This window comes from Dreissena polymorpha, chromosome 3 (assembly GCF_020536995.1).
Source record: "Dreissena polymorpha isolate Duluth1 chromosome 3, UMN_Dpol_1.0, whole genome shotgun sequence".
Lineage (NCBI taxonomy): Eukaryota > Metazoa > Mollusca > Bivalvia > Myida > Dreissenidae > Dreissena > Dreissena polymorpha.
In genome coordinates, this window is record NC_068357.1 from 78265470 (window position 1) to 78291869 (window position 26400).

Below are 26400 nucleotides of genomic sequence, written 5' to 3' on the forward strand. Positions count from 1 at the left end.
AAGGGATATAGTTTCTGCCTTGTGACTTGACCAAAGATACCAAGTCTTCTCTGGATACTAAATCGACAGCATTTCTATATTCCAATCTCTTTCAATACAATCAAGTTGAAAAAATAATATTTCAAATGTGTCGAAGGTTTCTCATTTTTTCACTGATGAACCTGTATTTGAAATTTCCCAGGATGTTGGTGGACATATTCGCGGCCAAATGGAACGAAATCCTGGGTGTCACAGGCCGTAATCATCTCCTCTGACTCCAGGGTGACAGTTTAATGAAAGCTCAGCAAAAACGACTTCAACCTGAAATGATTGACGCTTATTTTACACGGACCAAACTTCATACATAATTTACATGATAACTTGAAAAGACCAAGTGCATGACATAAATTTTGTAAAATACCATGTAGTGTTATCGTGCTGAATACGAATTATGGAGGTTTCGGCGAAACCCTAGTTCGGCGAATTGATTATAAATAGTAGGTGTTAAACCGGTTCGGCGAAATGATTTATAGTTGATTAAGCCTTTACATGACTTCTTAATAGGTGTGAATAGATCGATGTACGGCATTGCAAATTGTATATTTTAATTAGCGATATTGTTTTCACACTTATTATAAAGAAAGCTTGGCTCAAGTGAGGCTGTCAAACTGATGCCATCCACGACGAAGATTGCTAAAAGCTATGCTCTCATGTATATTGAAATGTCTGTGCTGTATCATTTGAAAATTGATTGCTTTAGTACATGTGTATGTGTAAATGCATATAAATATTGTGTATTCCAAGTGTTTCATGTGTTGTCATGTCATTGCATATATAATGGTGAATTGTATAAGTAAATAAGGTAATTAATGATTTGAATGATACATGCTCTTTGCTTTTCATGTGCTACTTTTATGTATATTATCATTTGTACTGGTTGCCAATAATAAAATAAAAGTATTCAATTATCAATTTTGTGAATGATAAATGTGTTTGGCTTTTGATGTACTACTTTTATTTATTAAGTATTTATATATGTATTAAGATTACAATATAACAGAATAACAATGAAAATTTATGATTTGATTTAGAAAATGTATTATGAGATTATGTGCTGGACAATGTTATTGTTATGTAAAATTGTATAAAAGTATAAATGTTGTTGTTAATTGGTCTAATTATTTGAGGAATGTGTCACTTGTGAAGAAGGACCCATTTGGTTTGGGATGTTTACTAAAAAAACATGACATTTCACACCTGGCATAGGTGAGGAATTCGAGCTGGTGAGCACCAGACAGTGTCATTAGTCTTCATTAGAGATACTGTAACCATTGCATAAGGTTAATTTCATTTTAGCTTTATCATTTTATTTTTGCTGTTGGAAATAAAACAATTAATGAATGTGAACACAATTTCAATTATAATTCTAATTGAGATTTTTTTTAAATTTTGTACATGGAATTTAGATTGCTACATTTTTATATTTAACATATAATTTAGCAATATTTTACTTAGTAAGAACTGAGTTACTGAGTTTTATTTAACTTTTTTTTTGTTCTTAACATTACATTATGAATTGTAATAACAAAATAGATATAACATATAATTCAGCAATATTTTACTTAGTAAGAACTGAGTTACTAAGTTAATCAGTTTTATTGAACTTTATTTCCAAATTGTCAAAACTTTTCTGAGAGCAAGAAATAAATGATTCAGTACAATGAATTGCAATGTTATAGTTGACAATATTTGATTAAGGTTCATGTAAAGTGTAAAAAGGCGTATTCTTCACATAGAAATACTTCAATAAATATTATGGCAATAAATTCAATTTATAAGTCAATAGCCTCGTAAACACTTGTAGAACATATAAGAAAATGCTAATAAAAAAAAATATGATGCAAAATGTTGCTTTTGAAGAAATATACAGTGCATGCATGAAATTATCAAAATAACAAACGGAGTTAAATTGAACAAATTCCTTTGGTCAAAATATTGTATACACTTAATGTTAGGTACTACAGTACAGGCAACGTGTACTTTGACAAACGCCACTCGTCGCGGTGTTCATTTTACGGTGTTCGCTTACCAAACGACCCCCGCGATGGGTGTTCAGATCAAATATTCGCGGGGGCCGTTTTCAATAAGGTGGACACCGCGAATCACCGCGGACCCATTATATCTACGCGGTGTTCATCGTGTTCGCTAAAAATAAAATAATTAAATATAAACGTAAATTATTGATCCCTTTCATTTAAAGCGGGTATATACGTTGTTGTCAAATATTTATGAATTTATATAAAATGTGTAATAAACTTATTATATATATATATTTGAATATAAATTAAAATAAAAGTAAAGAAGAACGTGTCGAAAAATGCGAAATAAGCCAGATATTTAATTCTGAAATTTAAAACGGCTGTACAGCCGAATTCGCTAGCATGTAAACCAAACATGTACGATGTGAATCTAAACTTAGTTTAACGGTTTATTTGAATTCCTGCAACGATATCTATTCATACGACACACGAACACTAACTCCGATCCTAATGCAAAGACGAATGCTTCGGTTATTGTAGGAAAATATGTACGTCACAATCGACTCGGGGCGCTAATTTTCTTTGCTGCATTTTATGAAATTCGGCTTTAATGTGTAATTTTTCTTGCCTATTTTGTGTTATTGTAACATATTTTATCAATGTATTACAATTACAATTAAACACATATAAAAATCGTATATACCCGCTTTAAAGCGATAATGAATACAAGTAAATATAGTCTATTTTTATGTACATGATGGTCGAAGGATATTTTAAGTATTTAACGTAATATTATGCGCATCTAACAATATATGCAATGTGTATAGGTGTCTATCGCAACCGTCGGTTATTTTTTGGTGTTGTCACTTTACATAAACTTATATCTATGAATGCAGCATCAACATTCTAAAACGATATCCCGGAAAAATCAAAAAATCATTTGAATATCAATTGTACTTTCGTTATGATTCGGGGTACGATGTGAACCTAAATTTCATTTTAGTGCAGATTCATTCATACGTCACAAAGACACAAATTTGTTTTACGGATCATTTCGGCTTAGAGGACTGAACTGTCATGAAAAATATCGAATATTATATTTTTTTATTAACCACTGGAAGCAAGACGAGTTGTAGATAATTGGTCAGTTACCATATTTTAACTAAATATTTTGACCAGTTTCCCTTTTTCAGCTCAATTCAACAGTCGAAAATGCGCATAATATCAATCTAAAACATATTGGCGACAACAAAATGCGGTGTGTTCTATCCAGAAGCCCTGGCGGAAAATGTATGGCGTGACAGTGTTGTGCCTAAGGTTAATGAACTTCTTCGCCGCCAGGGTAGAGAGGAGAGACGAATGAGGAGAGATGCGGGCACATCTGCCGACATCAACGGGTACATGGAGGACCTGCACGGCATGCTTCCCGAGATAAACACCTCATGCGACACTTCGCTTCTGTCGCTTCTGAACAACAGCATGTGAATACTTCTACTGAATGTAAATTATGTAAATACTGTATATATTTTTCTGTCGCTTCTGAACAACAACATGTGAATACTTCTACTGAATGTAAATTATGTAAATACTGTATATATTTGATATTCACTGTGCATTTCGAATAAATACCGACTTTATAATGTTGTTGTTATTACGTACATACATGTATATACAGGATTCTATCTATTAAATAATGCAATGTTATATGCTAAGGGGAAGACGCAGGAAAAACAAAAACAAACAATTAATTCAACATGAACGAATATCACGAGTTGTTATCAAATATTCATAACCTGATATGTAAATTTATAACCGGTAACAAATCTTTATAAATAATAACTAACTTGAAAACGAAGGATGACATGGGCTACGTTAGAAAGTAAATATTGATTAGATCAATATAAAATATCTTACATCAGATATTGTTCACAACTCGCCATGCAAAGCATTGAGAACAAGCGGAAATGTCAGCAGAAAAAGTCGGGAAGAAGCACAAAAAGTTACAAACGAACAAAACAACTCTAACGAAAATACCGCATGAAAGAGAATGATCCGGAATATCATTCTCTATATACATGCTATATTTACTAATTTTGAACTTCTTTCAAAGATCTTAAAGAACTTTATTTCAACAAACGAGTCCAGTGTTGAAATGGAAGAAACCTGAAAGACACAAAATATAATCTGTTAAAATACATGTATATGAATAGAAAAACCCAACAGTTTACGATTGCAGTCGTTGCAATCGACAGTTGACAATTTCTAAATTTCGTAGCATACTGATGCAGTACGTTATTTCAGACAGTACAGGCGGACGCAAATAAATTATTTAATACTCACTTTCTTTATAACTCTATATGTGTTGTTAAAAAACGGCGATTGAATTGCTTAACACCATACCAGTTAATAGACTTGATGATCTAAGCGCTTTAATTACGTTTCCGACTTTACGTGCTGTCCGAATTTAAAGTGATGGGCATTTTGTTACTGTTGAATTGAGCTGAACAGAAACGGGTGAAAACAATAAGTTATAATGAATGTGGTATCTGAAATTATCTACAACTCATCTTGTTACCGGTTGTTTATAAAAAATATATATTATTTTCGATATGTTACATGACTCACCCATCCCTCTAAGCTGAAATGATCCGTAAAACCAAATTGTGTCATTGTGTCGTATGAAAGAATCTGCATGAAAACTACATTTAGACTCGCATCGTACATCGATTCATTTCTGTCGTAAGTTGTCAAAACGAAAGTACGTTGATATTCAAATGGATTATTTTTCTTTTCGGGATATTGTTTAATTATGTTGATGCTGCATTAACAAATGCAAGTGTATATCGAGCGAAAACACAAAAAATAAACAACGGTTACGATACACACCTACATTGTATATTGTAAATACTGTTAGTTGCCCATAATATCACTTTAAGTACGCATACATTTGCACATACATGTAGTTTATTATGTTCATTTGTACATGTACATGTAAATTTAAAACTCTTGAATGACCATCGCAGACAGGTATTACATGTATCAATGGCCGCGCGGCATTGCGGTGATCACGGGTGTTCCAGTTAATGATGACGTGCAATCGCGGCGATTTCGGGTGTTCGCCGAACACCGCGGTCAGTAGCGTGTCCGCCCCCCGCGAAATGTCACCCATCGGGAAAATTGAACACCGCGGTAACGCGTTTTTGTCAAAGTACACGTTGCCTGTACTGTACAAATGAAAAGTCCACACAACACACACCAACAATCCTAAAATAAGGAAAAGAAAAACATAAAAAAATGTCAAAAGTTAACACAATAATTGGGAACTACTTTAAGTATGGTGGACTTACCAGTGAACCTTCATTTTCAAAATTACTTATTTATTCGCAATACAGTACTCATTATAGTCACAAAATGACACAATTACAAAAAATAAACTATATTACCAAAAGGGAAAACACTTTGATTGTTCATTTGAAATATATAGGACTCGGAAAGACGACTAATTGGCTACCTTAAAACAAATTACAACATGTTTATGTCACATCTCGAACTCCATACACGTTAGTTAAACATGTGGGGCATAAAACATCCGGTTTCAAGGAAGTCGACATAACAATATTTCAATTAACGATCTAGGCATAATATTTGTGGGATCGGAAAAATGAATTATACAAATGTTGGGCACAGGCACATATTAAACCAACTGAACACTTACATTTCTATAAAAACCTTGTCATCGATGAAAAAGTGCATTTGTTATTGTCTTGTCATGTTTACTTGTTCAGGAAGCCATTATTTGCCGGAAGTATATTCGAAAAATATTTCGTTTCAAAATCGCTCATTGATAAATTACTCACGATCCGTTTGTTCTAAAATTTGTATAATTTGTTTATGAGGTAATTTCAAGTTATGTTATAAAGTAAATATTTAATATAAGCAATATTTAACAAATTCCCAAATACGAATCAATACACATTTCTGACCAAGATGGACGACCGATGAAATTAAATCGGGAGGAGAGTCAATTATATCAAGATTCTTTTCAAATAGTGCGTTTCAAGTAAGTGTCATTGTTATGGAGATATTATGAAAATGATATATTTTCATTAATTTTATTTTATAAGATCATAACTCTTATTGATCGCATGCTATGCGCGCAGAAAGTTAGTATTTTTCCAAATCTATAAATAGCGACTCATGGCATTGACATGTTCATTTTGAAATACGCATAGTGTCTTTGTGGGGCTGTATTGACGCAATTCAATGCTCGGAGTACCTTACATATAACTTGCATATACTGTTGGTGTTTTTATTTGGTGCATTTGTGTTTTTTTAATGAAATTGAGAATTTGCCATACCTTGCAATATTTTTGATAATAATTACATTATTACTACCATTTGTGAGTGTTTTTTTTTTAATTGTGTACATATATGGAATAAAAATGTGATTATTGCAACCATATGTAAATGTCATCTATATGGGGTCATTTTGGGACTTTACATGAACCTTAACTCAAATTTGACTCGACCAACACTTATCTGCTAATGGGCAACACTATAGTGTTTGTTAACACTTCGCCGACAATTGGAATGTGATAGAAATGCTGTAGATCGATCTATTCACACCTATTAAGTAGTTATGTAAAGGCGTAATCAACTATAAATCATTTCGCCGAACCGGTTTAACACCTACTATTTATAATAAATTCGCCGAAATGGGGTTTCGCCGAAACCTCCAGTAACCCTGAATACATGTCATGAGTTTATTTTGATAGATAGAGAAAAGCTCAAGTAAAATCGAAATGATGCAAACCTATACACTATGTTGTTTGCATGTCTCGGTCTGAAGAAAATTTGATATTTGTGATAATTTGCCGCAATTCACTTTTCACTCAGAGTCATTGAACGCCTGAATGCGAAGACGCTTGATTCGACAAAACGTTTGAGTCAAAATCGATTGAAAGATAGACACATTTTTCCTGTTGGCAACGATTTTTCAATGAACTAAACTGGCTTCCACGCATTCATTAAGACTAACAATTTGAACCAGATAAATTATGACAACGATTTATCTAATTGAAGCAGGTCAATTTATTGCCGTTTTTGGCATGTTCCATTTTATATCACTCAAAATCAAGCAGGCAATACTCGCGCGTCTGGTGCACCACGAGCAGTAGACGTAAACGGATGTCACCCTTTATGTACCAGTCCCCTTATGTACCACCCCTTTATGTACCACTATCTGATCCTTTATGTACCATATATATAATATATAGAGATAAATAGTATATGGTTTAATATGAAGGTGTGTTAATAATGAAATGTATTTTGTGACATATTATTTATGAATTTAGAGTAATATATTGCCATAGATTATATTTTATGCCAGCTTGTGTGTCAGTGACTATCTTAGTATAATTTATTAGCCCCAGTAGTAATAAATGATTCATATTCTTACCTGAAATTAAAGTATATTATAAAAATCCATTTGTCACTATCTTATCCTGACTAAGTCTAACTAAACTGTAAAAAATAAAATTATTTCCTTTTTTAATCATATTTAGAGAATGACCTTAATTTTCAAACTGTGAAAAATCAAAAAAAATCCTTTAATCATGTTTACAAAAAAAATAACTGGTGGTGTCATCAAAGGATGTCTATTTGTGGTATAAATAAAGTTATTAGGTACCTATGTAATTATAAAATTATCACGTTCATTTTCAAATAAAAAATCAAAGACAGGATAAAGAGAAAGTTTTCACAGGTTTCAAGTAATTAAGGTAAGTGTTGTTGCTCAATTGTTAAAGTGTGTATATATGCTGGTGATATTCAATATGTAAAACCATACCAACATTATTTTTTATGTAAAATTAAATAAAAGTATAAAAGTTTAAATGTTGTTGTTAATTGGTCTAATTATTTGAGGAATGTGTCACTTCTGAAGAAGGACCCATTTGGTTTGGGATGTTTACTAAAAAAACATGACATTTCACACCTGGCATAGGTGAGGAATGTAGAGCTGTTGACCACCAGACAGTGTCATTAGTCTTCATTAGAGATACTGTAACCATTGCATAAGGTTCATTTCATTTTAGCTTTATCATTTTATTTTTGCTATTGGAAATAAAACAATGTATGAATGTGAACAAAATTTCAATTCTTATTCATATTGAGAATTTTTATTTTGTACATGTACATTTAAAATTCAAATTTTTGGTTCTTTACAATTGAAACAAAATTAGAAATAACTACTTCTGTTAACAATTTCGACTTATAATTCTATTTTTTAATTTGCTACAGTTTAGATTCAAATATAGATTCAAATTTTTGGTTCTTAACATTACATTATGAATTGCAATTAACAAAATAGATGTAACATATAATTTAGAAATATTTTACTTAGTAAGAACTGAGTTACTAAGTTACTCAGTTTTATTTAACTTTTTTTTGGTTCTTAACATTAAATTATGAATTGCAATAACAAAATAGATATAATATTTAATTCTGCAATATTTTACTTAGTAAGAACTGAGTTACTATGTTACTCAGCTTTATTTAACTTTTTTCCACATTTTAAAAACTTTTCTGATAGCAAGAAATAAATGATTCAGTACAATGAATTGCAATGTTATAGTAGACAATATTTGTTTAACTCAAATTGACTCAATCAACACTTGTATTTGCACAGGTAATTAATGCCCATTCATACTGCTATGAATGAATGGACAACACCTACACAATATATAGGTGGTACATAAAGTCTCAAAGTGGTACATAAAGGGACTGGTACATAAAGGGACTGGTACATAAGGGGTCACACCCGACGTAAACAACAACAACTCACGGACCAGGAAACAGGGTTTAACAATCATTGAAGCTATTTTTTAACAAATGGCTTCGCTTAACTCAAAAACTGCCATTTTTGTGGCTTTAATAGTTCTTTTATGTGCTTTACTTTACAAAAAACACACTGACGACTTAATGAAAGATAAAATGACACACGTTTTGCGGGGGTTGCTAAGAGCAGAGAAGAAAGTGGGAGTGGATAAGAATATCCGAATAGCTCTAGGTTTCGGTGGGTGCGAGGATATCATCGTAAATGCGCAAGACGTACTCCAGGGTCTAAATTATACATCTCCGGCGAATCCTGAGCATGTGGACGATATTGAATCAAAAGAGGACTTCAATAAAATTTTCACGTACTTCTTTAAACAAGGGGCAGCTGCAGAGTAAGGACACAGCACCACATTTTACTGTGCTCCTAGTGATAGTTTGACATAACCAATACAACCTTGTAAACGTTTTATATGATTGGAGTGATTTTATGCTTCTGCCATACAAAGTGACACTTGCCAGCACAATGTCACTCGTTATTTCTGACATTATGTTTGGCTGAATATGAAATGAATGTCTGTTGGGCATGATTTCTCTCTGTCAGACACCAGAAATTGTAAAGAGCACACAATAAAGTAGCGGATGTTCAAATGGTTATCATTATGTTACATTATACTAAGTCACAAACGTGTATTGATTTTTATAGCCTCTATAACCAAGAACATGTGATTATTGATCACACCTAGGAGGTAAAGGATCAAAATGTTTTTTTGATTGAAGGCCAAATCTAAAATTATGCTTCAACTATTTATTGGGGGAAGATGACCATCTTTCAAAGTGTTTCAAGCTATTCCTTTCTGCTCTATGTGCTAAAATTATGTTCCTTTTGTAAATTCTGACCAGTCCCCTGGAGTACCATGGTTTGAATAGCAAGAGTGCTTAAAAAATTGATTCTATAACAATATGGCTCAGAAGTTGAATATTTGACAAACAACACTATCTACTAGTACTCTTCAAAGTATGTTCTTTTATCAAATTGAGTTACGAATAAGACAATTTGATTTCAGACGATACGTTGAGAACGCCACTCTGTTTTCCGAAATTGCAAGAGTGGCTAGACAGACACCTGGAGCACGTCTTGCTATGGGTGGGAATGCCCCTGCAATGGCACGACGACTCGCAATGGAAGGAGCAGAAATACTTTTGGCAGCAAGATTTACTAAAGAATCAATGAAAACAATTCCTGATTCAATTAAAGGTTTGATATTTTAATTTCTGCCCCTTTTCGATGTTCAAAAGAAATTAAAGCAATATTAATTGACCATACATATTAAATACATTATGAGTCAACATACCTGATACTGATACATTATACCAAGAATAACATTTCTGCTCACTGAATGTTGGGCAATGGGACTTCATTCATCAGCTGCATTACCTGTAGATGCTTAATGTATTCTTATTTAGCAAGCATATGAGTGTCATTATCATTCTAATTTAAACAAAAGACTTCATAAAATAACATATTAAACAATTATGATTTCTTTTTTTAGTTCTTGGTAAACCACTTGAAGAAGACGAGTTACACATCTTGTTTGAATACAGTGCCGGAAGTACATGGGGCAACTATACAGCAAACAGAGCTAACAGGTACAAATTTGAATATTAGTGTACATGTGTATAAAAAACGTACATAAGAATGAAATTAATGCATGTTGGAATAAAATGAGTGATCTATTCTTCTATATCTAAATAGCAAAATAACACTGTCAAACAAAATAGACTTGATATTTTTCCCAAAAAATATCTTTTTTGTAAGGAAGGCATCTTAACAACATTTACAGTCTACCCGTTATCTCGAAGTCGGCGACAACAAGAAAAAATATTGAGATAACGAGAGCTTGAGATATCCGATTAGGCGTTTTCAAAGATTCCCCAATGCATCCGTATCAGCCCAACTTGTATCAATTACTGCATACCTACTTCTTTTCCCGTTGCATTTTATTGCCAGATTATCCTGTATTTAAATGCCTCAAAAGGAGGGCATATAGTGAATGCGCTGTCTGTCCCTCCGTCTGTCTGTCTGTCCGTCACACTTTGCGTTTAGGTTTCCAAAAATGCCCATAACTTCTATGTCGCTTGAGATGTAACTTTCATATTTGGTATGCATGTGTATATTGACAAGGCACACCATACACACACAAATTTTGACCCCTTTGACCTTGACTTTGAACTTAGGGTCCGCCTTTAGGTTTCGAAATCTGCGTTTAGGTTTAGAAAAATGCTCATAACTTCTATCAAAGCGTTTTTCAGGGGCATATGTCATCCTATGGAGACAGCTCTTGTTTAAGACGTGATTAATAATAAAAAACACACACTCGTGACCTGCCAAACGAATCGTTACTATTAATAATAACACCGTATTATTGTTCTGTGCGAGTTGTCTCCCTGGGAGAGTTGGACACAGAAAAATTTGCTTCTTTATACAAAATTCATTTTTAGCTCATCTATTTTTTGAAAAAAAATTATGAGCTATTGTCATCACCTTGGCGTCGGTGTCGGCGTCGGCGTCGGCGTCCGGTTAAGTTTTGCGTTTAGGTCCACTTTTCTCAGAAAGTATCAATGCTATTGCATTCAAACTTGGTACACTTACTTACTATCATGAGGGGACTGGGCAGGCAAAGTTAGATAACTCTGGCGTGCATTTTGACTGAATTATGTGCCCTTTTTATACTTAGAAAATTGAAAATTTTGGTTAAGTTTTGCGTTTAGGTCCACTTTTTTCAGAAAGTATCAATGCTATTGCATTCAAACTTGGTACACTTACTTACTATCATGAGGGGACTGGGCACGCAAAGTTAGATAACTCTGGCGTGCATTTTGACAGAATTATGTGCCCTTTTTATACTTAGAAAATTGAAAATTTTGGTTAAGTTTTGTGTTAAGGTCCATTTTATTCCTTAAGTATCAAAGCTATTGCTTTCATACTTGCAACACTTACTAACTACCGTAAGGGGACTGTGCAGGCAAAGTTATGTAACTCTGACTGGCATTTGGACGGAATTATGGGCCCTTTATACTTAGAAAATTGAAAGTTTGGTTAAGTTTTGTGTTTTGGTCCACTTTACCCCTAAAGTATCATAGATATTGCTATCATACTTGGAACACTCGCAAACTATCATAAGGGTACAGTAAAAGGACAAGTTGCATAACTCTGGATGTCATTTTTACGGAATTATGGCCCTTTTTTGACTTACTTTGAATATATGGTTAAATTTTGTGTTTCGATCCACTTTACTTCTTAAGTATCAAGGCTATTGCTTTCAAACTTCAAATACTTTCATGCTATCATGAGGTTACTGTACCTGGCAAGTTGAATTTTACCTTGACCTTTGAATGACCTTGACTCTCAAGGTCAAATTATTAAATTTATCTAAAATTGCCATAACTTCTTTATTTATGATTAGATTTGATTGATACTTTGACAAAACTACTCTTACCTGACATACCACAATAGACTCTTAAGATCATCTCACAAATGACCACCACACCCTCACACTATACCCCCCCTCCACCCCACCCCCTCCCCAATTTTTTTTTTAAACGGTAAAAAAACAAAACTATTTATTTTGATTATTTTATGTTTGAAATACCGTCCAACCATCGCACCAAAGAATCCCCACCCCCCCCTCCCCCACCCGAATCCCCCCCCCCCCCTATTTTTTTTTTTTTTTTTTTTTTTAAGATCATCTCACAAATTACCACCACACCCTCACACTATAACCCCCCCACCTCACCCCCCCCCCATTTTTTTTATGAAACGGTTAAAAAACACAAATATTTATTTTTATTATTTTATGTTTGAAATACCGTCCAACCATCGCACCCAAGAATCCCCCCCCCCCCCCACCCCCCCCCACTCCCCCCCCCCCCCCGATTTTTTTTTTCCTTTTTTTCGCATTTTTGGAAGAAAATGTAATAAATGTCCACACCCCCACACAATGCACCGCTCTTCACTCCACCCCTCCCTCCTTTGTGATTGAAAATGAGAGTCCCTTCACCTTTAAAAAGAAAATAGATGAGCGGTCTGCACCCGCAAGGCGGTGCTCTTGTTATTGTAAAGCATTTCACATATTGAGATACATTTTATATAAAGATAACTTAAGTATATATATTCTTTATTTCCTCCAAAATGCCAAACAAATTGTGCGTTTACCCTAAGTATATAAAGAAAAATCTTTGCGTGATTATTTGCACACATGTTACAAATAACTAACATAGCAGGCACTTATAGATGCGCGTGCATCTTCAAAATAACGGACCTGTGTAGTTTATGTGAGGTATATATATATATATATTATAACTATATATATATATAACTATATAACTATATATAACTAAACAATATATATAAAAAAATATATACTATTGACTTCAATAGGCAATCAAAAGCACACATACAAATATGGCATAGATATCAAAATACATTTTTTTTTAGAAAAGATTAAGTATAAATAACATTAAAACATTTCTTCCTGAACAATAACTAATGAATTATGAAAAACATCAGAATTTATAAATAATAAAATGTAAATACATTTTAATAATTACTTAACATAACTTGACTTAAGAACTAACCAATATCAACATTATAGACAGTTGTCATATATTCAAAATTAAAATGGTGCAATCTTTCGAGCATTGAAACAACTCATTTTTAAATAAAATTTTATTATTATTCGTTCATAACAAAATTAAACTGTATGAATATGTTTTTTCTTTACCTAGATATAAATTGCTGATACTGAATTAGTCATTCAAAGAAAAATGGGCAATTATGTTTATAAAAGTGTTTCAAGTAAATGTTTTCATCAAATTGAAGAGCTATTGCAAGTCCATAACAAAGATTTTAGTGTTAAGATTATATAGTCCCACAATCAACTGGTGAGTGTTGGTGTTGTAGCAGACAGAGGCTGGTAGGCAGAGTCCATCTCTTTGTGAAGCCAGAGTTGCTAGTTTCTTTTTTCCCTCATGATCCACTTGTATGACAGTTTGGGAGCCTTGTCCGCAGACCAATACATGTCCTGCAGGTGTTACGTGTACACCCCTGGGGTTTTGTAGTTCAGGGTGCTCAAAGGAAGATATCAGAGTCCCATCTGTAGCCAGAGTAAGGAGCTTGTGCTGTGTGTAGTTGGTGACATAGATCTTGTCTCCAGCAGGACTCACTGCACAGTAAAACACTGCAAAAACAATTAACATGTTGTATATAAGTAGATTAGGGTTATGATATATGCATTAACACTTTTGTTACTTTTTTTACATTTTTGTTTTGAAAAATAATTAAAAAATGTTTTGAGTTTTAAAGTATCATCAATAAATAAAATATTTTATATGTATTAATACAAAAAATACATTTACCTGTATGGGAGCCTCCAGCAACCTCAAACAGCTTTTTCACAAGTGTCCCAGTCATATTGTAGTGGTACAGGGCAGTGCCAGAGGTGATATACAACTTTTCCTTATGGTGGGCAATACCATAAACATCATGCTTTAATGAAATCTTTCTCCTACTCACCAGATTTCCATTGTTAATAGAGATAAACTGCACATCTTTATTTAAGGTTACAGCCACCTCACTGGATGTGATTTGGCAAATGTCCCATGGCATACCAGACACATCACAGTGACTGGACACATTGTATTGCTGGTTCAACAGCTTCACTTTTTTATTATGGTAATCTGTAACAATGACCTGGTCACTAGGCATGATGCAAATGCCAAAGATGCTGAAAGACTGACTTGTGTCGCTTGGTATGCTCACAGTGTACTCTAATCTCCTCTTTACAGTTAATACCTGGTCTGGATTCATCTTGAGTGTGAGAGACTGCATACTGTCTAAAATCCTTCCTAGTCTAGACTGTTTAGACAGGTACTGCTCAATATCAGTGTTTGCTTTGAATATCATTGAACTCTGCACATTTACGAGGTTCTCCTTTAGATATGACTCAGACTCATGTATTTTGTCCAGACATTTCCTGCTGGCTATGAACTCAAGTTCTTTCTTGCTCTTATCACAAAGGCCATTTACAGCTTCACTGAGTTTTTGCAAGTCATCCTTCAGTCTGCTGCAGTTTTCAACATCTTTCTTGAGAGAGGTTTGCATTGTGGTCCGATGTTCATTCAATTCTTTTAATGTTGTATTTTCTAGTACATCCAAAGCAGCATTTAGTTTCTTTCGCATGTCTTGGATTTCTTGCAGTTTTGCATTACATGATACCTCCACGGACTGAATGCTGGCCTCTTTTTTACTCTTAAACTTATTTAGTTCATCAACAATAGTTTTCAGATTGTTTGACAGCTGTCGCATATCCATTGACAGGTTTTTGGCTGACTCAGAAATTAGAGCCACATTTGTGCACTGTCTGAAATAGAAACAAGTATCAAAATTACCGCAAGAATCATTTGTGGGCATGCATTTTCTTATATTACAACATTACAACATAAACAACTATCAACTTTATGATTTGCAAAGCAGGTCATGCCTCGGCAAGCATTTTGAGTCTAAATAAAAAACTTATCATAAAAGAAAGCGGGTGCCAACGCTCGGCTGTGCGTGCAGTTTTAAATAAATGAAAGCTTGTCAGAAGAAAAGGAAGAAAGGTAAGTCATTAAGGTGCATAAACTCTGAAGGCTGTAGGTGGAAGAACTCTCATTTTAGAAGCATTGTGTAAATGAATTACCGTGGGTCACAGTGACCTTAACCTTTGACCTAGTGACCCAAAATTGGGTGTGGCATGTAGAACTCATCAAGGTGCATCTACATAGGAAGTTTCAAAGTTGTAGGTGGAAGAACTTTGATTTTAGAGCCTATCGTAAAGTTTTATATTAGAGGTCACAGTGACCTTGACCTTTGACCTAATGACCCAAAAATTGGTGTGGCATGTAGAACTCATCAAGGTGCATCTACATAGGAAGTTTCAAAGTTGAAGGTGGAAGCACTTTGATTTTAGAGCCTATGTTAAAGTTTTATATTAGAGGTAACAGTGACCTTGACCTTTGACCAAGTGACCCAAAAATTAGTGGGGCGTGTAGATCCCATCAAGGTGCATCTACATATGAAGTTTCAAAGTTGTAGGTGGAATCACTTTGATTTTAGAGCCTATGTTAATGTTTTATATTAGAGCTCACAGTGACCTTGACCTTTGACCTAGTGACCTAAAAATGGATGTGGCATGTAGAACTCATCAAGGTGCAGCTACATATGAAGTTTCAAAGTTGTAGGTGGAAGCACTTTCATTTTAGAGCCAATGTTAAGGTTTTAGCACGACGCAGACGGCGGACGAGGAGCTGGCTATGACAATACCTCGGGTTTTCTTCAAAAACAGCCGAGCTAAAAAATCATGATTCAATTTACACATCACAGTTTTATAAACAAGAATTTAACAGTTTTACAAACAAGAATTTTACAGCTTTATAAAACTAGAATTTAACAGTAAGGGTAAGCATACAGTCCTGTACCATCAAAAACCATATCAAATAAAGATTGTGCATAACAACTAATGTATGCCCTATTTTGTAATATACAGACATCTTAAAATAATCTCTCCAAACATTGCAGCCATTGACACTCTAATCCTGTTTAGATTTACTATAAAATGCATTTAACAACTGTGAAGTGCAGCTGAAGAATGAAAGACACCTATTTTATTGCTTCCAGTGAATGCAGCCTACTTTCTAAAACCCCAGTATGTTACAATGAAAATACTTAGATTGGATTGCGACATACATTGGAAATAAACTCTTAATATCAAGGTACAAACAAGACTTATCCTTAATGATCCCCTTAATGTTCCGAAGTTTGATTCATTCAACCAATAATGGTGGATTGGTACATGTATGTGGTATAATTATGGTATGTGATTGGGAAAGGATTTTAATGGGCCAGCTTTGTTTGTACCATAAGAGATTGGTGGGATTTCCCCATTTATTCCATGCTTGTGTGCATCTTACCTGTGATTCAGTAAAACACAATCAGTGCAAGACAGCTGACTGTGGTCCTGACAAAACATTTTCAGTTTCTTGTCTTTATGCAAATCACATTTAAGTAGCAAATCCTCCATTGTTTTTGTAAGAGGCCATTTATTTGTTTCTCCTCTACCATATTTGGAATGGTTTGCATATATTTGATCATGAGGATCAATGCATTTTCTGCAGAAAAACTTTGTACATGTTGCACAAAAATAATCTGCTCTTTCATAAATGTTTCTACTTTCACAACCTCCACAAACATAGTCCTTCACTAAATCTGAACTATTATGACCTGATCCTAGAGATGTTGCCATTTTACAGTAGATATTGTGAACTGTCTTTTGTTCTGAAATGTTTTGTATTCACTATTAGAATGATCCCTTCCCAACGTACAGAATGAGTATATTTGAAGACTTACACCACACAGTCTTTAAGTTAGTATATTAACCCAAATATACTTCATTTAACCTTGTAAATAGCGGAATTATGTGTCCTGTTTAAGCCACACTCCTTTTTAAATCACACTGAAGTAAAAATCCATAGTCAACCTACACAAAGGCTATGCATATAGTGAACTCTACATTACACTGATAATACAGGGACAAACCATTTTCTGAAAATGGGTGAAACATGATATTGACAGTTATAAACATGCAGGCTATTGATATTGGTAGTTACAAATGGTATGATTTAGCTTTATTGATTGTAGACTGAGTTACAGAGATAAACCGGCCTCTTACATGTATCTTAAAGTTAAAGCACAACATTGAGTTTTACCTACTCTTTCCCAACCAACCAATTAATACTCATCCTCATGTAATATTTTGCAGTCAGTATGAATTGAGAAATAAGGCCTACATTAAATTTATATGCAATATTTTGCAAATTTTTTAAGATAGAGAAAAGTACCTTTGATAGTAAGGTTAATAAAAAGGAGCCCAATACTAGAAGTTGATGGAAGTATATATATTGAATAGTTTTTAAATGTTTTATCAGATTAAAAATCTCTAACCTGTCAACTTGTTAAAGTAAATAAATAACCTCTCAACAGTTTTTAACTCGCCTGAGCACGAAGTGAGATATTGTGACCACCATATGTCTGGCATCTGTCTTCACATGGCCAGCCGGTATGTGCAAACTTAAGGCTTATAACCACTCTAGAGGCCAAAGGGTATTTGTGTAATCTTGATGAAAATGATGAATGTTTATTTTTAATGTTAATTTTCTTCAAAATTTTATTTTCAATATATTGTATTATATTACATGCATGTTATATAGGTAACTATCAGCTTCAGTACATTTACTTGAAGAGTGTATATAAACTTTAGAACGTTTATCAGGAAGATATCTAGGCCCAGTTTGAACCTGGGTCATGTGCGTTCCAAAACTAGGACACAAGGTTAAATCTTTTGAAAACCTTATAACCACTATTGACTTCACATTTACAACTTAGTATTGAGTAAACTTTGTAAGAATGTTTATCTTTAGATTTTCTAGAGCTTTTAAATTTAATATGGGACATAAGATAGTCATGACCTGTACAAAATTTGTTAAAACATGCATACTCTGGGTTCAAAACTGGACAAGCTCGGGTCTATTTATACTTAATATTTATAACATAATAACTAACTATATAATTACTTTTTTTGTGAAACCACAATTCTCAGAGGTGTAATTATTACTAGCCACACCGAAGGCTCACAAGGTCAATAACTTAAGACAGACTGTATAAGCAGAATAACCAAAATAATTTTCGTTCTCTCAATCCACATTTAAAACATTACTTAGGTTTGTGTAATGAAGGGCCATATCGGTCTTCTTGTCTTCTATTAAATATTTAAGTAATTTGTGTGTAGTTTTGCTAAAAAATTGAAATGAGATATCAAATTTACACATACACATGTAATAAAGATCACAGATGTTAAAAAATTTACATTAAATTAACATTCACAATTCAATATACATTTTGTATATCTATTTTTATGCCCCCGAAGGAGGGCATTTAGTGATCGCACTGTCCGTCTGTCTGCCCATCTGTCCGCCTGTCTTTTCGACACACTTTTTCGTTTAGTTGCGAAAAATGTTCATAACTTCAATGTCGCTTCAGATGCAACCTTCATATTTGGTATGCATATGTATATTGACAAGGCCTTTCAATACGCACACACATTTTGACCCATTTGACCTTGACCTTGAACTTAGGGTCCGGGTTTAGGTTTCGAAAAAAGCGTCCTTTGGGGGAATATGTCTTCCGATGGAGACAGCTCTTGTTTAATTGTAAACTCAAGAATTTCATAAACATAATTATTCGCCTTTTTTCTTAAGTAGCAAATGAATTTTGGCATATGTGACTATTTAAAGATGTGATGAAATAATGTCCAATCGAGACTGGGTTTTCCAACTGAACACACGTATGTCGCCTGACTTGCTGTTCAATAAATACACCCACACTTTTCATGTGACGTTGTACATGTCTGCATAGTTTTGGCGCGCTTTTTACTGAGACAAAGAAACAGCAGAAATACAAGAAGCACTATTTCTTTGAAGCTATAATTTGTTTATGTCGCTTTAACATTAAATTCAGAAGCTTGTTTCGGATTACAAATTTATTTATGCCAATTCGACTTAACATTTTTGTGGTAAGTAATGAATTCAACTTTAATTTGTTAAAATTCTTTCAGAGTCAAATAAATGATTTAAAAACAATTAGTCTTTTGGCCATCGGCAGGCTGTGTATTAATTGCAGTTAATTGCAGTTAAAATGACAGGCCTTACTCAAGTGTTCATGGCTAACGACATTAGACACGTGTGGTCATTGATGCAATTAAGGGATCAATTATCTACCGCACAGTATCGGGAGCAGCCAGGTGAAGTGGGGCGTTGAAGTATCAAAGAAAAAAATTCTCACCTTTGCCGACACAGGGACAGTGATGTGCACTTCGAGATAAACCACAGTAAATACATGTAAAATCGGGACTCGGGACCAATTTTTATATCGAATTATTTGAGGTAACGAAAATCGAGATGTGCGATGTTTATAAATATGGATAAAGAAGGAAAAAAGTTGGGACATTGAGCTTACCTCGACATATAAAATCGAGATATGCGATGTCGAGATTACGAGAGTAGACTGTACAAATATTCAAGAAAGTGTAAGGAAGGGTTTGGAGAGGCAGGTTATTTTCGGCACGAAATGGCCTGTCCTGCAAATTCAGGAGCATCAACTTGACACAAAATAACAGCATAGAGTAACTTGTTTACTTTATAAAAAGATATGAAGAATATGACAATGCCAGGGCATTTCAGTTTTCTGTCAGTACAGGTTTTTAACCAGGTTTTCCGAAGGAAAAACTGGTTATTAAATTGGCGAATGCGGGCGGGCGGGCTGGCTGGCTGGCTGGCTGGCTGGCTGGCGGGCTGGCGGGCTGGCTGGCGGGCGGGCGGAACAAGCTTGTCCGGGCCATAACTATGTCGTTCATTGTCATATTTTAAAGTCATTTGGCACATTTGTTCACCATCATTGGATGGTGTGTCGCGCGAAATAATTACGTCGATATCTCCAAGGTCAAGGTCACACTTTGAGTTCAAAGGTCAAAATTGGCAATAAATGAGCTTGTCTGGGCCATAACTATGTCATTCATTGTGAGATTTTACAATTATTTGGCACATTTGTTCACCATCATGGGACGGTGTGTCGCACGAAAGAATCACGTCAATATCTCCAATGTCAGGGTCACCACAACTTAAAATAGATTTATTTTGAAACAAAATTACAAAGGGGGTTAATTTTGTTTCTTCATTTCAAAAGTTCAGTTTGAGTTGTCTCCCTTAATCAGATTTTTTTTCACAATGAAAACCTGGTTTTGTGACAATTTTGTCCCTTGTTAATTTATAGCTTTATTCCATTGTTGCAGGCTTATCATACACAGTGTATTTTGTTATCGCAGGTTTATTATAAATAGTGTATTATGTAATTGCAGTTTTTATGCCCCCTTAGGGTGGCATATAGTTTTTTAACTGTCTGTCAGTCCGTCCGTCCATCCTAAAAACTTTAACATTGGTCATAACTTTTGCAATATTGAAGATAGCATCTTGATATTTGGCATGCATGTGTATCTCATGGAGCTGCACATTTTGAGTTGTGAAAGGTCAAGGTCATCCTTCAAGGTCAAAGGTCAAATATATGGGGGGACATAGTGTTTCAAAAAAACATCTTGTTGTATTATGTTTTTGCAGGTTTATAATAAACAGTGTATTCTGTATTACAGATTTGCATAATCAGCATATTCTGTCATAGCAGGTTTTTCATACACAGTGTATTCTTTTATTATGCCCCCCTTCGAAGAAGAGGGGGTATATTGCTTTGCTCATGTCGGTCGGTCGGTAGGTCGGTCGGTCCGTCCACCAGGTGGTTTCCGGATGATAACTCAAGAATGCTTGGGGCAAGGATCATGAAACTTCATAGGTACATTGATCATGACTCGCAGATGACCCCTATTGATTTTGAGGTCACTAGGTCAAAGGTCAAGGTCACAGGTGAAGGTCACAGTTACTGGAAAAAGGCATTATAAGGATTAAGCATGGTTCAAACAAGGGAAACAACTACGGTTTATGCATGTTCTTTTTATTACAGATTTGCCTCCCTTTAATTCATTCAAAATCTCATTTTACAGCAGAGTTTCCAAATCTGACCTGTAAATGAGCCCCATATTTACTGCCAGTGCTAGGTTACCTTTTCCCATTTGATCATTCTTAAGTATTGGTATTGTAATGCTGCTACTGCTGCTGCTACTGCTACTACTACTACTACTACTTCTACTACTAGTACTACTACTACTACTACTACAACTACTACTACTACTACTACTTCTGCTACTACTTCTACTACTACTACTACTACTACTACTACTACTACTACTACTACTACTACTACTACTACTACTTCTACTACTACTACTACTACTACTACTACTACTACTACTACCTACTACTACTACTACTACTACTGCTACTACTACTACTACTACTACCTTCGAAGAAGAGGGGGTATATTGCTTTGCTCATGTCGGTAGGTCGGTAGGTCGGTCGGTCTGTCCACCAAGTGGTTTCCGGATAATAACTCAAGAACGCTTGGGGCTAGGATCATGAAACTTCATAGGTATATTGATCATGACTCGCAGATGACCCCTATTGATTTTGAGTACTGGGGGGCATTGTATTTCTCAAAGAAATCTTGTTGTAAGTGTATCATACGCACTGTATTCTCTTCTTGTATTATGTCATTGCAAGTTTATCATACACACTGTTTCTGCTTGTATTCTGTCATTGCAAGTTTATCATACACAGTGTATTCTCTTATTGCATTATGTCATTGCAAGTTTATCATACACAGTGTATTCTCTTATTGCATTATGTCATTGCAAGTTTATCATACACAGTGTATTCTCTTATTGCATTATGTCATTGCAACTTTATCATACACACTGTATTCTCTTCTTGTATTCTGTCATTGCAAGTTTATCATACACAGTGTATTCTCTTATTGCATTATGTCATTGCAAGTTTATCATACATAGTGTATTCTCTTATTGCATTATGGCATTGCAAGTTTATCATACACAGTGTATTCTCTTATTGCATTATGTCAGTACAAATTAATCATACACGGTGTATTCTCTTATTGCATTCTGTCATAGCATGTTTATCATAAACAGTGTATTCTCTTATTGCATTATGTCATTGCATGTTTATCATACACACTGTATTCTCTTTTTGCATTCTGTCATTGCAAGTTTATCATACACAGTGTATTTTCTTCTTGCATTCTGTCATTGCAAGTTTATCATGCACACTGTATTCTCTTATTGCATTCTGTCATCGTATGTTTATCATAAACAGTGTATTCTCTTATTGCATTCTGTCATTGCATGTTTATCATAAACATTGTATTCTCTTATTGCATTCTGTCATCGCAAGTTTATCATACACAGTGTATTCTCTTATTGCATTATGTCATTGCAAGTTTATCATACACAGTGTATTCTCTTATTGCATTATGTCATTGCAAGTTTATCATACACAGTGTATTCTCTTATTGCATTCTGTCATCGCAAGTTTATCATACACAATGTATTCTCTTATTGCATTATGTCATTGTAAGTTTATCATACACAGTGTATTCTTGCATTATGTCATTGCAAGTTTATCATAAACAGTGTATTCTCTTATTGCATTCTGTCATCGCATGTTTATCATAAACAGTGTATTCTCTTAATGCATTTTGTCAATGCATGTTTATCATAAACAGTGTATTCTCTTATTGCATTCTGTCATCGCATGTTTTTCATAAACAGTGTATTCTCTTATTGCATTATGTCATTGCAAGTTCATCATACACAGTGTATTCTCTTATTGCATTCTGTCATCGCATGTTTATCATAAACAGTGTAATCTCTTATTGCATTCTGTCATCACATGTTTATCATACACAGTGTTTTCTCTTATTGCATTCTGTCATCGCATGTTTATCATAAACAGTGCATTCTCTTATTGCATTCTGTCATCGCATGTTTATCATAAACAGTGCATTCTCTTATTGCATTCTGTCATCGCATGTTTATCATAAAAAGGTTAATCGATTCATACTCTGCATATTCTGTGATTATTATCGAATACAGCCGTATTTTTTTGTTTTAGGTTTATTATACACAGTGACAAGAGCAACCCATTCCTTGACACCCTAGAGGACCTTGAGGCAGAGCTTCCCATCTTTGACCCCTCGGTTCTTGTCGTAGGAGGGCTTCAGATGATGGACAATTTTCCCTTCAAACAAGGTTCTGTAATGATGTGTTTTGTGTTATGGTATTATTATGAATGTTAAACATGTTCACATGTTCTTTGGCCAAGAGGATCAGAAAGTCCATGGTTTGTTTTACATTAGGAAGCATTTTGCCAATATATTCCTTAAACAATCCAAAGTACACTGGCTATACCTAGGAAACAAACAAGTAATATTCTAAATTAGCTATTGTTAACCATGTTTTCCGAAGGAAAAAACTGGTTATTAGATTGGTGAATGTTGGCGGGCGGGCGGGCGGAACAAGCTTGTCCGGCCCATAACTATGTCCCTCATTGTGAGATTTTAAAATAATTTGGCACATTTGTTCACAATCATTGGATGGTGTGTCATGCGAAAGAATTATGTCGATATCTCTAAGGTCAAGGTCACACTTTTGAGTTCAAAGGTCAAAAATGGCCATGAATGCTCTTGTCCGGGCCATAACTATGTCATTCATTGTGAGATTTAAAATAACTTGGTACGTTTGTTTACAATCATTGGATGGTGTGTCAAGCGAAAGAATTACGCCGATATCTCCAAGGTCAAGGTTGCCACGACTAAAAATAGATTTAATTTGACACAATGACTAGGAACAATCAGTAACAATGCACATTTCTCCCTTTATCAGACTTTTTTTTTTCAAATTGAAAACCTGGTTTTGTGACAATTTTGTCCCTTGTTTTTTATGCCTCTGGATAGAATGATTGGGGGTATATTGTTTTTTGCCTGTCTGTCTGTCATTGTATGTGTGTGTCTGTCTGTCATTGTATGTGTGTGTCTGTCTGTCATTGTATGTGTGTGTCTGTCTGTCATTGTATGTGTGTGTCTGTCTGTCATTGTATGTGTGTGCCTGTCTGTCATTGTATGTGTGTGTCTGTCTGTCATTGTATGTGTGTGTCTGTCCCAAAACTTTAACCTTGCTCATAACTTTTGCAATATTGAAGATAGCAACTTGATATTTGGCATGCATGTGTATCTCATGGAGCTGCACATTCTGAATGGTGAAAGGTCAAGGTCATCCTTCAAGGTCAAAGGTCAAATATATGGCTTCAAAACGCAGTAGGGGGCATTGTGTTTCACATACACAGCTCTTGTTCATTCAATTTATTTTGCTAAAATTAATGTTTTAATTGCAGGTGTCTTGTATATTGAAGGGGTTAAATGGTAGTTGACCTTACATGTGAAGGGCTTGATAAAGTTGACATCTTACTTTCTTATTAAGAGTGTATTTAATCTCACAAGGATAATTTGTTTTCCCTTTATTACACACAATTCAAGGACGTTCACCCTCATTTACAGCCACCATTCATTTTATTTATGAACAGTTTGTGAAACAATTTCTTGTTTGTTAGGATGTTATCAAAATTATTTTTGCCAAGTATTTGTGAATAAATCTGAAGATTCATATAAAAATGCAAAAAAATAAATATTTGTAGGCATTCTGTATATATTTTTTTTTTAAACAATGTAATATTTGTGTCTCTTTATGATTTTTTCAACCCATTTGATAGGCATACGTCAGGAGAGACTGAAAAAGCTTCAGGACCTATTGATTAAGACTGATCGCAGTACCAAGATCCATTTTGAGTTGGCCTCATTCAGTGATGAAACTTTAATGAAGGAAATAGTCGACCATGTCGTGTACTACTCCGACTCACTTGGAATGAATGAACAAGAACTGCCAAACCTCGTAAGCATTCTCACCGAGGGAAAGATTGCGCTTATCTCTGACTCCAGACCAAGAATCGCCTCAGTTCTTGACCAAATGAGAACTGTCTTCCATCTCCTGAATCAATCGAAGGACATGAATGGAAAGAGGAAGTTGACTAGACTTCACCTTCACACCTTAGCGTACCAGGCCATTCTAACACAGAAAGGCTCTGACTGGAAAAATACGATGTCTGCTGCAGCCAAGGCCTCGTTGACTGCAAACCGTCACGTGTGTGGGTCCAACTGGATTGATCCAGAAAAAGCTAAGCTGTTGATGGATGATTCCTTCTCCACCACAGCTAAGATCGAAGGAGCAGATAAAATACTTTTAGAGGAAAACCGTCCTGTGTCCTGTTGGGCGGAGGATGAGTTTGATATCTGCCTGGCACCTGTGCTGGTCTGTACAGAGGTGCTGCAGACGGGTGGTGGGGGAGACAACATTTCGTCTGCTGGCCTGCTTTATCAGCTATAAGAAACACAGTTACTCCCCTTGATAGATGTGGTATATAAAGTATAAGAAACACAGTTACTCCCCTTGATAGATGGGCTATATAAAGTATAAGACACACAGTTACTCCCCTTGGTAGATGTGGTATATAAAATTTAAGAAGCACTGTTACTTTCCTTGATAGATGGGCGCTATAAAGTTTGAGAAGCAAAGTTACTTCCCTTGGTAGATGTGCTATATAAAGTTTAACAAGGAACTTCCCTTGGTAAATGGGCAATATAAAGTTTAAGCAGCACAGTTTCCTTGGTAGACAGGCTTTATAAAGTTTTAGAAGCACAGTAACTGCCCTTGGTAGATGTACTATATAAGGTAAAAGAAACAGAATTACTTCCCTCAATAGATGTTTATGCCTTTAATTTATTATACCTTATTGAAAATTATATACCTTACAAAACTAAATAGTTAAAATAAGTATACAGTACTTTTTTCTTGAATGTTATTTTAAACAAAGCTCTTCTGTTTAC

At 34.6% G+C, this 26400-nt stretch overlaps 4 protein-coding genes across 6 annotated transcripts in view; 1 reads left to right on the top strand and 3 right to left on the bottom strand.

Moving 5' to 3' along the window:
* Window positions 1–7162, bottom strand: part of LOC127874850 (anaphase-promoting complex subunit 1-like) — a 101249-nt gene extending 94087 nt beyond the window's left edge. For both annotated transcript variants that reach the window (XM_052419502.1, XM_052419501.1), the window contains exons 1-2: window positions 6832–7162; window positions 162–300 (exon numbers count right to left, since the gene is read on the bottom strand). In XM_052419502.1, coding sequence (XP_052275462.1) covers window positions 162–245 — 84 coding nt within the window. In that variant the 5' untranslated portion in view covers window positions 246–300; window positions 6832–7162. The remainder of the gene's footprint in view (window positions 1–161; window positions 301–6831) is intronic.
* The window catches only part of LOC127874870 (calcineurin subunit B type 1), a 163087-nt gene that overhangs the window by 43433 nt on the left and 93254 nt on the right, over window positions 1–26400 (bottom strand). The gene's annotated exons all lie outside the window — the stretch shown is intronic.
* Window positions 8853–26350, top strand: LOC127874860 (ADP-dependent glucokinase-like). The gene is made up of 5 exons (XM_052419521.1): window positions 8853–9247; window positions 9920–10110; window positions 10406–10502; window positions 23577–23713; window positions 25230–26350. The coding sequence occupies exons 1-5, from the start codon at window positions 8910–8912 to the stop codon at window positions 25898–25900; spliced, it is 1434 nt and encodes a 477-aa protein (XP_052275481.1). The 5' UTR covers window positions 8853–8909; the 3' UTR covers window positions 25901–26350.
* Window positions 13008–17529, bottom strand: LOC127874857 (uncharacterized). The gene is made up of 3 exons (XM_052419516.1): window positions 16863–17529; window positions 14271–15274; window positions 13008–14092 (listed from the first exon to the last, which is right to left on the bottom strand). The coding sequence occupies exons 1-3, from the start codon at window positions 17192–17194 to the stop codon at window positions 13737–13739; spliced, it is 1692 nt and encodes a 563-aa protein (XP_052275476.1). The 5' UTR covers window positions 17195–17529; the 3' UTR covers window positions 13008–13736.